The sequence below is a fragment of the Biomphalaria glabrata genome, chromosome 5 (assembly GCF_947242115.1).
Source record: "Biomphalaria glabrata chromosome 5, xgBioGlab47.1, whole genome shotgun sequence".
NCBI lineage: Eukaryota > Metazoa > Mollusca > Gastropoda > Planorbidae > Biomphalaria > Biomphalaria glabrata.
The window spans coordinates 5,964,403-5,979,339 of record NC_074715.1 but is presented as its reverse complement, the minus strand read 5'-3'; the positions used below and the strand labels follow the sequence as shown (position 1 = coordinate 5,979,339).

Below are 14,937 nucleotides of genomic sequence, written 5' to 3'. Positions count from 1 at the left end.
TGTGGCACCATCTACACAGACGGATCCAAAATGGAGGGAAAGGTCACGTGTGCCTGCTCCTTTCGGAACAAAACAATCTCCCGTAGACTCCCCGATGGCTGCTCCATCTTTACGGCTGAATTGCACGCAATATTGCTTGCACTTATGGCCGTAAAAGCATCAGAAAGGAGTAAATTTATAATCTGCTCCGACTCCAAATCTGCATTGCAAGCTTTGGGGCGGATGAAGACTGGCATCCCATTGGTACATAAGAGCCTGAAGCTGTTGGACCTAATAACAGCCGACCGTAGGGATGTCACCTTCATCTGGGTCCCCTCCCATGTTGGCATTGAGGGAAACGAAGCCGCAGACAGAGAAGCAAAGAGAGGCCTAAATCATGCGGTGTCAGGAACCCAAATTCCCTACTCGGACCTGAGACAAAGTATTGCCTCTGCCACCTATCGAGAGTGGCAGAACCGATGGGAGGCTGAGACTCACAGTAAATTCAGGCAGATTGTGGCGGATGTCAGGTCGTGGCCCACATCTAAGGGTCTGACAAGGCGTGGTAGCACAACCATGTCCAGACTTAGGATTGGCCACACCTACATCACGCACTCTTTTGTACTGAAGAGAGAGGAGCCCCCACTTTGCGAGTACTGTGACTCTCGCCTCACCGTGGAACATATCCTCGTTGATTGCCCCAGATACCAGGATGTCAGGGCGAAACATTTTAGAGCCACTAATCTAAAAACACTATTTAATAATGTCGACCCTGGGAAGGTACTGGGCTTTATTCGGGAAGTGGGGCTATCTACGAAGATCTGATTTCTGAATTTGTGAACATGCACTATTTACATTAGATTTTTACCAAATATTTAAATTTTTACTACCTTTACTATTTTAACTGTGAATAGACCTTAATTTTAATTATATGACTGTATAGAATCTGGCCCTTGTTGTTTAGAGAGAGAGTAGTCCTTAAGGGACTGCAGGCACGACATGGCCTAAATTGTGCCGATGTGCCTCAAATCAACAAATCAAATCAAATCAAATCAAATAAAACCTTCTATTTACATAAGTACTTTGCTAGCACAGTGGTAGAATGTCAGCTTGGTGAGTTTTAAGCACTGTGTTCAAATTCAGGTTGTTTTTAAAAAGTATATAGTTATATTTTTCTTGTTAATTTCGGGATCTTAAAGGAGCCTCTCAGTACACTCATCTCTAATGGGTACCTGACATTAGTTGGGGAAAAGTAAAGGTGGTTGTTCATTGTGCTGGCCACATAAAACCCTCATTGACCATGGGACACAGAAACAGATTACCTGATAGATAGCTAGGTATGTTAGGGGAACTTAACTTTACAATAGTTATCTTTAAACTTGCAAATAAAATTTTCTCTTTGAGTAGTGACAGTGTTGGTCATCTCAAATTACTTGTTAGTTACGAAGGTCATTAGGCCAGCAAAATAAGAATCTGTCAGGGCATACAATGTTTTAACATTTGCATATGCAAATTTAAATTGTCTAGTGAAACATCACTAAAAATGCTTGTGCCACCCTAATATAATGTACAAGAATGAAATTTCTGTCATAATGGATCTGTGTCTGAACACTCACATTGTTGCTTTTTAGTTTCAGGGCGGCCGAAGAGACTTTTTGTTGTCATTAATCCAATCGGAGGTGCTGGTAAGGGCTTACATGTCTATTATGACACAGTTGAACCTTTATTCAAACTTGCCAGCATTGAGACAAGTGTGATTGGTTAGTACAACCTGTTAATATCCTTGTTTAAATGGATTTATTTATTACTTTTGTAAAATTTACCTATGGCACATTTAAGTTTTGGCTACATTGGACAGGTCAGTGTATTGAGCACTTATTCTATTATGCTACTAAAACCACATTTCACATTTACTATATAACCTTTATTATAAATTTAATAATCACAAAAATAAAGCACTTGCAAAAACAAACAGCATACTACATTTAGGGTGAGTAAAAAATAAGAGGAAACAGTTTAGAAGTAGGTCTATTTAATAACCAAAAAGAAAAAAACAATACTAAAACTGTCAACTGAATTTATTATAGCCTATAGTTCAGATGTGTTTCTTTTATTTTCAGACAGATTGAAAGTCAGATTTTTAAGTAAAAAAATGACCTTTGAGACTTCCCCCTCAACATGGCATTTTATACAGATTATCCTTTAATGCGACTATAGAGAAATATCCAGTGCTTACTATAGCTAAATTAAATAGACCCCTAACTAACACATGTAGATTCTCCAATTTATGGAAAATGGAACTGATTCTACTTTTAGTCACAGCAAAAAAATGGCAGATAATAGAATTGAAATCCAAAAATAGATTCCAACGCCAACAGAAAAGAAAAGAAAAAAAACTTCAAAAAGGCTATATCTCCTAAAACATGCATCAGGATCATGGACAGCTGCATCTCCATATAAATAACAGCCAACTCAGTAAATATCACTAGGCTTAAATCAAAATTAAGCTTTACACCTAATCAGTGAAGCATGAGAACACCACCTACAGAAGCCTCCTTAATATGAAACTTTAAAGTCAGTTATTATATGTCAGAATTAGAGGCAGTGAAGAGATACAACTAGCACAAGAAAATGTAAACTAAAATCAAAATAATCCAAGAAAACTGCTTCAGATTATATGTGAAATAGCTACCGGTACCACCACCTACCCAACAATAGAGAAAAAAATACTTCAGCTAAACAGCTGGAAAAAATCTCAAAAGATCAATCTTTAGAAAAAAACAACTACCCATTAAAGGAAACAAACTTTAATGAAGAAGGAAATAGCTGAGAAACAATAGTAAATTATTGTTACTCAAAAACAGTCATTTGTATATACACTGACAAATGAGGTTTCAAAACCACCATGAAATCTAGTTTTGTTGCCGTTCTGGTATTCCCAATTAACAAGCACATTTAAGATAAGAGTGCTTTGTGAAAAGGGTAAAACTTCCACGCCAGAATTACACTACAGACAGTAGAAAACATGGTCTGTGAAGTAAAATGTGCACCATCAAATATTATTACTCTTTCAGTTATCTTCTGAGGTAAAATTTCACCTTTGCCAAGAGTTGACAACTTAAACTTAATGACCAATTTTGAAATCACAAAGTGCTGCATTTAAACTTAGAAGGAAATGAAAAAGTATACAGATAAACAATGAAACAAGTATTAAGACCTGTAAATTACAACTAAGTCATTGTTGGTGTTATCCAACTATAATAAAGCTAGGTTGCTTCACCACTGAGCATTTGGAAGCACCGGTTGAGCTATTTATAGAGAAATTTCCATGCCAAACACTTGACGGTACCTTTAGAACCTGTTCTAGACATTAGTAGCTTTCTACTCAGCAAAGTGCTATTTGTTTTTACAAAGCTTTGTCTGTCTATGTGTCTATCTGGCTAAAGGTTTGTACATGTTATTTCTCTGACACCCAATTTCAGATCAAGCTGAAATTTTGCACAATTATTTCTTTTTCCTGATAACACAATAATTAATAAATAAAATTAACCAATTAGTTAATTAACTATTGGTAACAAATTACTTTGTTTGGTATCTCAAACAAGGGAAAGAAATAGTACTAGATTGAAGTGGTGGTATAAGCTGAATTAGTTACCTTTATATTAGGCTGCCTCTCAGGCTTAGTTAACACAAACATGAAATAGAAGCAATAGATAGCTATACAATCTTGCATGTTGATAGACTGTTCGCTAGTAGAATGGTTACTGCATTGGCTTAAAAAGTATGAGAAGGCTTTAGCCCACAAGTTCAAATTCAGGTCCTCCCCTTTTTTTTTAATGTATCTTTATAAATGCTTTTTTATTGTGAGTCTAGATCTATTACAAAGTTAATTACATGACTGATCCAAACTAATTTATACAAGTAAAAAAAAAAAGTAAAGTTTCCCTTTCAGGTAGTCTTAATTATAATATAAGCTTTGTTTTTTTTTTTAAATATTTTGTATGTTTTTCTTATTTTTCACCTAAGAACAGCACACACAGCATTACATTCTCATCTAAATGTAATAAACCTTATGAAACTGTCAAAAATATTGTTTTAGAATGTCCCAACTTACTCCCCCTCAAACAGAACCTTTACCTTCAACAGCCCAGCATGTCAACATGTAGGAAGTACTAAGAAGTACAGCACATTAGTTTACAGTGTTGTAATGGTTGGAGGCTCATTGTACTGACCTTAAATTAATGTATCATATTTTACTGTAAATGTTCTCTTGTCTTTGGCTACAAATGGTAACGATGACGCAAATATCATAGATTCTGGTTTGAGCTGTGTATAGACTATGAACAAACTTAAATGACGAGATAGCTAGTAATCACTTATGAAGTTCCAGGTAGCAGATATGATTTTACCATCACAAAAGATATACAAGACACCGATAGCAAAGACAGACAGACACAAAAACTCTTTTGTTCCCCTGGCAATCAAATCATTAAATAGAAACAATTTGATAGATAAACTTTTTTGACCTGTAAATTATGAGTGAGTCTGGTGTGAATGTACATTTTTGTTTTTTTATAGTTATAATGTTTTATTTGGTGTAATGCACAAATTGTAAGACAAATTTCCTTACGGACAATAAAGATTATTATTATTATTAATACTATTATTATTATTATAATTAATAATAATAAAATAAGTAACAAGATGTGCACTAATGTGCTTCTCCAGTTTCATATACTTTATACATAGAATACAATTCCAATAGTAGTCAAATAAATAAATGTAATCACTCCATAGAATAGGACATACTTTTACATGAATAATTTCAACTTCAACACTAGAAAAATATTATACATCCTTATTCTCTGAGGATAAAGTTACAACTCTCTTAACAAATAATCTAGATTAGAAAATACACATCCTTTCTCTCTGAGAACAAAACTGCAACTAATTCTATACCTCGTGGTTTCTGCTGAGAGCTTTTTCCTCATGCTTTTAAAGCATGTTTTATGCTAGGTGACTAAAAATCATAATATGTCATTGACAATGAGTCTCAAGCAAAGCTATGACAATGACACAGACTACAAAAAAAAAGCCCAGCAGCAAAAAAGCTGGCTACAAGAAGAATTCAAATTAGAACTTTGACTTACCATTGTTTGTTTATTTTTCTATTGATAAAAAAATAAAAATGATTCATAAATAGATTTGATTAATTTTAAAAATTATGTATTAGAAAATTTAGTGTTGTATCATGCTAAATATTCCCTACAAAACATGCAAAAGACAATTATGAAATTGGAAATGTGCATAGTTTGTAAATGTTCTAAATTCTTAGTGTTGTACATTTCATAAGTAATATAAAGTATACATTCTTATGTCTAAATGTTTCAGTGACAGAGAGATCTAAACATGCTCTAAATATTGCTGAAAGTACAGATTTTTCTCATTTTGATGGGTAGAGTAATTTACTTACATTGTAAAGGGTAGAATCAATGTTGTAAAACAGTAGATTATCTCATATCTTCATTGGTACCGGTAGTGGTAATGTATGTATGATTGCTAGAAAAACATACATTTTCATGCATTAATTAACTTTAATAATTTTCGATGAATAATAGTAGATATGATTTGTAAAATAACTTACAAATAGAACATTTTTATGCTAGTATTTTAAAAAATCTCATATGTTTATGTTTAATTATTTTTATTTCCCCAAAAAAACTTTTAGCATTGTCATAGTTGGTGGTGATGGACTTTACCAAGAGATACTTCAGGGACTTACTGTACAAGTACAAAAGAAAGATGGAGTCAATTATAATCATTGTGACCAAGAATTACATAAATTGAATGTGCCATTAGGGATCATTCCTGCCGGTAAAACCTTATATTTTAATAGGAACCATTCATTAGAAATTATTGTCCTTGATCATAATGAGGGTAGGCACTTCTTGATTTAGCATGTTTTGTGGATTTTGTTTTCTTAAATCTTTTCAGGCTTTCTGAACTATTTATTCTTGTGATTGTTTTTACTACCCTGTCAGTTTGTACTTTTTTTAGTGGCCACTGAAAGGGAAATAGCTGCTATTAGTTTTGTGTGGTATATCCACCCGTCCATCCATCCATCCCTTTAAGATCTCATAAACTAGAACAGGTTAGGGTTAGGTGAAAATTGAATAACATTATATTTTAGATCCTTCAACTGCTACTTTTTTGTTTTCTGAACGAGAAAAATTAAATTTAAAAATAGACTATGCAAGCAGTTTTTTCATAAAAATAGACCATTTATATAACTTTTCTATAAATAGTAAAAAACAAGAGAGACTATTTAGTGAGATGCTTATTTAACATATTTTAAACACATTTATGGAAACGAATTTAGATTTTTTGTCAAAAAAAATGTTTTAAAAAAATTTGTATATCTAAATTAAAAAACTTTCTATCATTCTAGCTACTTTCATTAAAAAAAAACAACTTTTTTTTTAAAGAGAAAAAATCTATTTAATATGCATTTAAGTCAAATATAATTAAAAACAATTAATAAGCATTTTTTTCAAATAATGCACAATACTCCAATTATAATGTAAAACACTTAACTGAAGGTAAAAGTTTAATTGTTGAGGCTTTGAATGAGATATTGGCCCTTAACAAAACAATTAAATCAATTATATAATCATTCAAAAACATCATTTAGGCCAAGTTTACATTTAACTATAAATTCATAACTATCTGTTCATTGACTACATAAAAATATTAACAATGTAATAATAACAAATCTCTGTATCCTGTTGTATCAAGTTGTTACTTGAACTATCAATACATTAGTATCGGCAAGACTTTCAACATGAGCATGTCTCTTCTTTTTGTATCGACGGTGTGATAGACACACTAAAACAACAAGAGTCTCAATTAACACGTTGATTTTATTAGTCTTCTATTCATCTCCTTTACTCCAGCATCTTGTGAATCATACCCACTTTTACACACAGTCCTGACTTACCCACTTACTATCACAGACAGAGATAGGATTATAGTTGTTGATAGTTTGTAGTTCATAGTTTTTTTTTATATTCTTTCTGAAATATGGAAACCTACCTTTTTACCTGCCTGATTGCTCCACTTCGAGGGCTGACTTTAAGTATATGTTTCTACACAAACTGTCCTTGTAACCCTGTTTTGTGTTCATAATTTTGGACACACTTTAGTTGTATGTGTAGACATACATTCTTTTTTCCATTTATCTATGTATTTTAAGGAGGTAGCTTTAAGTTCCTATCCGCTCAGTGCTGAGTTATGCATAATTTGAGACGTGGGGTTAAGGTGTCTCCAATGTGGTAGCTGCTACTTGGTCCAACTGATATGACACCCCAATGTGCAGAGTGAATCACTTTTCCCTTTATCCCATGTAAATACTTGATTTACACATAGACTAAGCTTTAACACATGCAAATAACTGTCATTAGTTTCTTATTGCTATGTAAGAGAATAAATATGATGCCACTTTATGTCTTCATCACAAGTCAAATTCATTTTAAAAATGTATGACACATTAAATTTCTGATTGTTAACCTAACATGCTCATTTATAATTTTTAACCTAATGGCCAATTAGATCTATCAGGGACCTGGGCATGTAACCTATTAAAAACATAAAATGAACCTGACATAACTCATGTACATTTGTACATTTTCTATTGGCATCATTTTTTTTTTTTTTTGTCTGTAGGTACAGGTAATGGTGTTACGCGCATGATTAATGGAGTTATTGATGTAAGAACTGCTGCTCTTAATATTATCAGAGGTAACACAAGATAATAATTCTCTTTTAAAATGATACTCTTGACAGCAATCAGATCTAGACAAGCCTAATTTTTTTTGGTTGTTAAATCCTTTCACCTATCTCATAGTCTGTTGGACTTATTCCATTCTTCTCTTTCTATGATAGTCCTGTCCATTTTTTAATGTTGTCTTCCAATTGCTTTCTCTGTACTGTTCCATGAAGGAAGGTTTTTGTGAGCCCTGAGGACCTTGTGATATGGTTGTAGAGTTTTAGTTTGCATTCTTTCACAGTAGTTAGCAGGTCATCGTGGGGTCCAATCGCGGTACTAATCCTGTCTCTAATATCTTCATTTGTGATATGGTCTTTGTATGTACTTAGGATCTTTTTGTAGCATCTCAATGCATTGCTAGGATCCTCCTCTCTAGTTCTGCAAACAGCATCCTAGATTCACAAGCATGTAAAAATGTGGCTGTGACCAGGGATCAGTGATTACCTAATTCCTCTAAGGTGGCTTAAGCCCTAGAGTTAGAATTACAGTCGTATAACTTTTTTTTTATACCCGTAAATTGCTTTTAAAAAGCTATCACAACAACCTTCATTCAGATACCTCTACTTTCTTCTCCTTCCCCAACTGGTCCAGACAAGTGATTTGACCAAACATATTGAGCAAGCTAAAGAATGAAATTATGCTAAACAAAAACAATTGCTACAAATATTTCTAATCACACAGATTTGTTATTGTTAGTCAGATTTATTACAAATTTAACAGAATTGTTCTGAAATGTCAAAATGAGATTTCTTTTTTGGGGAAATATTTCAATGGAAAGTTAACTAAAATCTCTCTTTCAAAATCTTTTTTAAAAAAAGCAACAATTTGTTTTCAAATTAAATTTCTTCTTCTAACATCTAAAAAAGAAATGTTTTCTTTTCGTTTTAACTTTTGGATTAAGCTGTTAAAGACAAGAAATAACATCCACCATGAAATACAATTTCTGGATCCACAGATCATTTTTTAGCTCTGCATGTTGAACACTCTTCTCATGAAGAAAAACATTTTGTCTCAATAACCAACTTTTATCAGAAGATCTGCTTACTTACTTACTACCTCAGAGTGGATTGAGAATCTGTAAAGATCACAATATCTGGTGATCCTTGGGTTCTGTCGTAAAGCTTGTTTTCAGCTGTCTGCGATCCTATATTGGTAGTGATAGCTTCAATTTCAACCTGGAAGTTTGAGCATAAATCGCCAAAGGGTGCACTTATCTGGAGGTGCTTATTTTCAGGAAAGATCAGAAGGACCAGACCAGCATTTATGGTGGCTTTAAAGGCTGATTTATGGTTTATATAAAGATAACTGTATTGGATAGCTTTCAATAGTTTCTAAGATATAACAAGCAAAATTAAAAAAAATAAAGCCTATATTAAGTTTAGTTGTATCAATTAGTTTGGATCAGTCTTGTAATTAAATTAGATCTAGACTAACAATAAATTTGCGATTAGAAATATTTTTACCAATTGTTTTTGTTTAGTGCAATTTCATGCTTTTAGCTTTCTCAGTACTCTATGAACTTATCAGTTGTCTGGACCAGTTGGAAAGGGGTAAAAAAGTAAAGTTCCCATTTCAGACCATGCGGCCTATAGAGCAGATGATGTTAAGGAAAGGGGTAAGGTGGATAAAGAAGGGGTATCTGGGTGATCGCTTTTTAAATGTGTTTATAAAAAAAATGAGCTATCTCAATTCAAACTTGAGGGCTAAGGCCTCCTCAAGCAAATATAGTAATCAATGTGCCAGGAAGCTGTGTATGAAAATAGGTTTTATAGTTATTTACACACTTTTCTTTCTACAAACAATAAAGGGGAATAATTTAACATATACCACCTTATCAGTCAAGTAAAATTTCTTTCCCAAACAAAATAATTAATTACCAATAGTTAATTGACTAATTGGTTAATTTTTTTCATTGATTCTTGTGTTGTCATGTAAAATAAATAATCATTCAACATTTCAGCTTGATCTAAGAATGGGTATGGGAGAAATTACTTTTACAAATTTCTACCAGACAGACAGACAGAGTGAGTTGATACAAGCATTGTAAAACAGGTTTATAAATGCTGAAAAACTTACATTTTTAGAATTTTATTTTTATTAGGTGAACACCACAGAGCTCAGGTTTTTACAGTGTATAACAACAACAAATTGCTGTGTGTATGTGGTCTTATATTTGCTTACGGAATGTTCTCTGATTTGATCAAGAGAACAGATGAGTTAAGATGGATGAAAAGATTGAGATATCCATGTAATGTTTTTCTACTTTTGTATTGCTATATTTGTTATATATATATATATAGTTAATAAATATACAAGGGTGGTCTGAAATGTTTCTGACCAAATAATGAAAAGTGTATTTTTTCTTCAAATTAAAAATAGCTTCTCAACATAATCATTTAGAACTAAGAACTTCTCACAGCATTGTAACCATTTCTCCAACTAGTTCAAATAGGGTCATTCCTAATCTATAAGCTGCTCTCACAGGGTAGATATTGTAATGATAAATTTATCTAAATACTTTTTAGAGTCTTTCTCCAGAAAAAAGTTGTTTATAAAAGTGTTGGCATCATCATCATTAGATCTATTCTCCAATAGCAACTTTTAACTTAGCTAAATAGCTAAATTAAACAGTCCTACTATTTTGACGGTTGAAGTGCTGAGAGCTTTGCTGGAAGGTTCATAGATGTAAAAGGAGATTATGTGGATAAATAAAAAGTCAGTTTGAAACTTTTTCAGACCACCATTGCATATATACATAAATATATAATTATTTATAAATGAAATTTAATGATTTATGTAAACTTCTTTTTGGTTGGATTTTATTTAACATTAACTTTTATACTGGTACTACCTTTTGAAAAAAAATCACTTTTTCACTGCAAGGAGCTGGTTTAAGGAAGAATAATTTGACACTTCAAAGTTAAAAAAAATTCTTAAATAAATACAAAAGTAAATTTTATTTCTGTTAATAAAGCTGAATGTTTAAATTTTACATTTTTTTTATTGCACTCAATCATTGATTTGATAAATATTTATATCTATATATTATAAGTTGTCATACTTAATTCTAAGCAAATTTCTTTATTTAAACTATTTATTCAGATTTCTTTTTTCTTTTCAGTTGCTATAATTGGGACACTAATGAAAAGAAAAAGAATGTTTCAAGCAGAACTTCATTATCGATTATCTGTTTTAGATTCAATGTAATAATAATTAAAATAATAATATTTTCTTTTTAATACAACTAAACTCAATAGTAGACATTCATGTACCGGTACTCAGTTATTTTTATTTATTTCAGGAATGAAGGATCAAGTCTTGCTGGTGAGTGTAAAAACTTGTTTTGTAGCACAGCTGCTACTTATAGCAGTGTGTATTACATTTCTAATGTTGTTCTAATTAAATCATATTTTTGTAATTTTAATGAAACTGTAAGCTACCAGCAAGGTTGTTTTTATCTTTTCTGTAAAAATCTGTTCTGAGGTCAGTTCATAGACAGCTGCTTCACATGCATCTGGTTCACCTTCTTTTGGTTACTGCGCATGCTGTATATCTGGAAAAGAGGTTGCCTTAAACTTAACATCATCTGGCCATTATTGCATTCCCATTGACTAGACAGAAACGATCCAAATTGAAAAGGTCAACACAGTAAAAGCATTCGACGAATCCCCAGAAAAATGCAAGGTAACTATTAGAAAACTACATAGGCAGTTAGCACACTCTCCGAGGGATAGACTTAAGACTTCACTTCAAGATGCTAGCATTTGGGGTGAGGGTTTTGAAGAGGAATTAACAGATAAAGAAGCTGTCAACTGTGCAAAGTAATTGCTAAGTAAGTTGCAATGGATCTCAAACAATACAAAGGTCAATGGATACTGTACATGCTAATGAAACTTGAGGCTTAAAATTTAGACGTAGATCTGGAAACTCTCTTATTCTGGGCAAATATAGCTAAAAACTCTTAGAAAATGAGAAATGGTTATAGTAGCCATGAGCTTGTGTTTGGTAGAAACCCTAATTTACCAAACATTCTTCAGGCAAAACTACCAGCTTTAGTGGGTAGAACAACAAGTGAAGCCTTTCTTAAGCACTTACCCGCTCTCCACGAGACACGTAAAGCTTACTACATTCAATCAGAGTCAGTGAAAGAATACGAGCCCTGCGTTCTAAAGTTCGAGCATCAGAGCAGGTGTTTCAAAATGGTGACAAAGTTTTTTACAAGCATGAAGGCAAAGAGAGATGGTTAGGAAAGGTGGTATTTCAAGATGGAAAAATTGTTTTTGTGAGACATGGCGGTGTATTTGTCAGAGTGGCACCAAACAGACTTTATAAAGCTAGCGTGGATGAGGAAAAGAGTACAGAAGATAATGAGAAGAACACAAAAATGATTCATAACGTCATCAAGAGTGGTGTAAGCGAAATATTTGATAGAGATTGTGAAATTATTAGAGATGAAAGTAACACAAGGACAGACATTCATTCTGTAACTTGTTTGAAGCCAAATGAACAAATAGAATACAGAATGGACGAATCAGAACAATGGACAAATGATACCATTCTCCAAAGAGCATGCAAAGCCACAAAAAAATATAGGTATAACATAGAAAATAATGAGGACAAAGAAAGAAAAAGTGTTGACCTTGAACGAATTGAGTGGAAATATTCAATGGGAGACAATAGCGACAATGTATGTTTATCAATGGTTGAATCAAGGAAAGAGATAGATGAAGTTATGAAATTTACTAAAGTTACTAAAATTAAAGCAGTTTGAAACATATGAAGAGGTTGAAGACTGTGGACAAAATGCTATTTCTGCACGTTTTTTTTATAACAATGAAAAATGGTTCACCGAAAGCACGTCTTGTTGTAAGAGGATTTGAAGAGCAAGACTTAATACCAAAAGATAGTCCAAATGTTGCCCAAAGCTCCATGAGAATTTGTTTGGCAATTGTGGCTAGTAAACAGTGGCAGAATAAAACATCAAATCTGCATTTTTACAAGGAAAGCCCCTGGTTAGAGATGTTTATATTATACCACCAAAAGAGAGTAATACTCCAAGTAAAGTTATTTGGAAACTGAAGTATGGGCTATATGGACTCAAGGATGGTGCAAGACAGTTCTATTTAAGTGTCAAAGAAGAGCTTATTAAACTTGGTTGCAAACAGTCAAGTCTTGATCCAGCACTATTCACATTAACGAGTGATGGAGATGTATGTAGCATAATTGGAAAACTTGATCGCCCAAAGTTAGACCCAGCAAGATTTTTGCAAATGGATTTGCAGTTGAATAATGCAGACCAGTCTTTGTACAGAAAACTCATTGGCCAGTTAAATTTGGTCGTTCAAGGCTCCAGACCTGATATGGCTTTTGAGTTAGTTGATCTAAGTACAAAGTTAAACAAAGCCGAGGTTACAGACCTAATGCGAGCAATAAAAGTCATCAGAAAGCTAAAAGACTCAAGACCCATGCAATTGTATAGAGGTCTAAATGGAAAACCCAAAAAAGACTAGGAGCTGCTTCTGTTCTGCGATGCTGCCTTGGGTAATCTTAGTGGTGGTACAGGAAGTACAAGTGCCCATATTGTATGGATTAAAGACAGAGACAAGCATTGTTGTCCAATTTTTGGAAAGCCTCAAAGATCAAAAGGGTAGTGAGATCTACCATAGCTGCTGAAGCATTAGGCTTGCAGAAGGCCTAGAGTCTGCCATCTTTTACAGAACTGTAATAGAAGAACTCTGTGGTATTGAGAAACAATCTTTGCCTATCACAGTTTTCATTGAAGCACTTCAGACCACTAAGCTAGTTGAAGACAAAAGGCTGTGTATTGACATTGCTTCGATCAATGAGATGGACAGGACTGAAAGAAATTTGTTGGTGTCCTGGAAGAGCACAACTAACTAATGTGATGACCAAACGAGGTGCATAGGGACTTCTACTTCTGACCATACTGCAAGAAGGAAGACTCCTGGATGAGTTTGTGTAAATAGCACTATTATTTTTTTTCTAATCACCTTTTTTTTCTTCTAGTAGTGTAGTTATAACCTTTGTGTAAATAGCCCTAATATTTCTTTTTTTTTTCTTTTATCATTATTGTTTTTCTGGTTTTGTGAATATGCCTACTATTTCATTTTGCTATTCATCATATCTGTATTTGTAGTTCTAGTATTAACAATTATGTTGTTTTAAAAATGGAAAAAAAACAGGAAAAAAACACAAACATAAAACTGATTTGTACATTTGATTTTTGAGTTATGCTTAACACAACTATACTACATTGTACTAGTGTCATGTATTAAATACTTTTTAATATAATATGTACTGTCCTATTTCTAAATTGATTTTCTTACATTTTTTTCTGATTCTGGATTTTGCCTTAAAGTTGAAAGAAAGAATGAGTGAGAAAAAAATTAGAAATTGTAATGAATGTTGACATTGTTTATATGAGTAGCTTGAATGATTCCCTGTGACTAAGGGAGTGAATATTGGAATGTTATGTGTCATCTGTGTTAACACAGTTTGTAAATAAAATGACATGAATCTGGCGTTATAGTGTAGGCGTTGTTTATTAAGTGTAGTGTTCCTTAATAGTTTAACATTCTACATCTACTAAATGTAAGCCTGATATAATAAGTACTAATTTTAAGTAGGCTTATCTAGATCTAAATAAATTATATCTTAAGGATAATATCTATCAAAAAGAATTATAAATTGGAAATGTACTGAGTTTTTATAATTTAATTAATTAATTTATTGATTACCAGTAATTAATTGACTAATTGATAATTTTAAAAATTTATTTATGTATTGTCTATGACAATGAATAATTGTGCAGTTTCAACTTGATCTGAGAATGGCTGTGAGAGAAATAATTTTTAAAAACTTTTTACCAGACAGACAAAGTGAGCTGATTTAAGCTTTGTAAATACAAATGAATCAATTAGCATACATTTGTGCCATTATCCTGTTTGGGTTATTGGTATTTTCTTTTCTTCCTTTACATTTTTCTTGTATGAAAATGGAAGTGGTGTCTAGTCTTGGAGTGTTCTTTCATCAATTTCTTCTGACATTGCTTTTCTATTTTTTTATGTGGAAAACAAATAGCTTCCAAATTTATAAAGCAAACAATGCATGAA

General features: G+C 32.7%; 1 protein-coding gene across 1 annotated transcript in view; it reads left to right on the top strand.

Moving 5' to 3' along the window:
• The window catches only part of LOC106058521 (ceramide kinase-like protein), a 38,159-nt gene that overhangs the window by 7,224 nt on the left and 15,998 nt on the right, over window positions 1–14,937 (top strand). Inside the window, exons 3-9 of the mRNA XM_056031334.1 lie at window positions 1,611–1,739; window positions 5,371–5,434; window positions 5,708–5,853; window positions 7,702–7,776; window positions 9,906–10,052; window positions 10,926–11,007; window positions 11,106–11,128. Coding sequence (XP_055887309.1) covers window positions 1,611–1,739; window positions 5,371–5,434; window positions 5,708–5,853; window positions 7,702–7,776; window positions 9,906–10,052; window positions 10,926–11,007; window positions 11,106–11,128 — 666 coding nt within the window. The remainder of the gene's footprint in view (window positions 1–1,610; window positions 1,740–5,370; window positions 5,435–5,707; window positions 5,854–7,701; window positions 7,777–9,905; window positions 10,053–10,925; window positions 11,008–11,105; window positions 11,129–14,937) is intronic.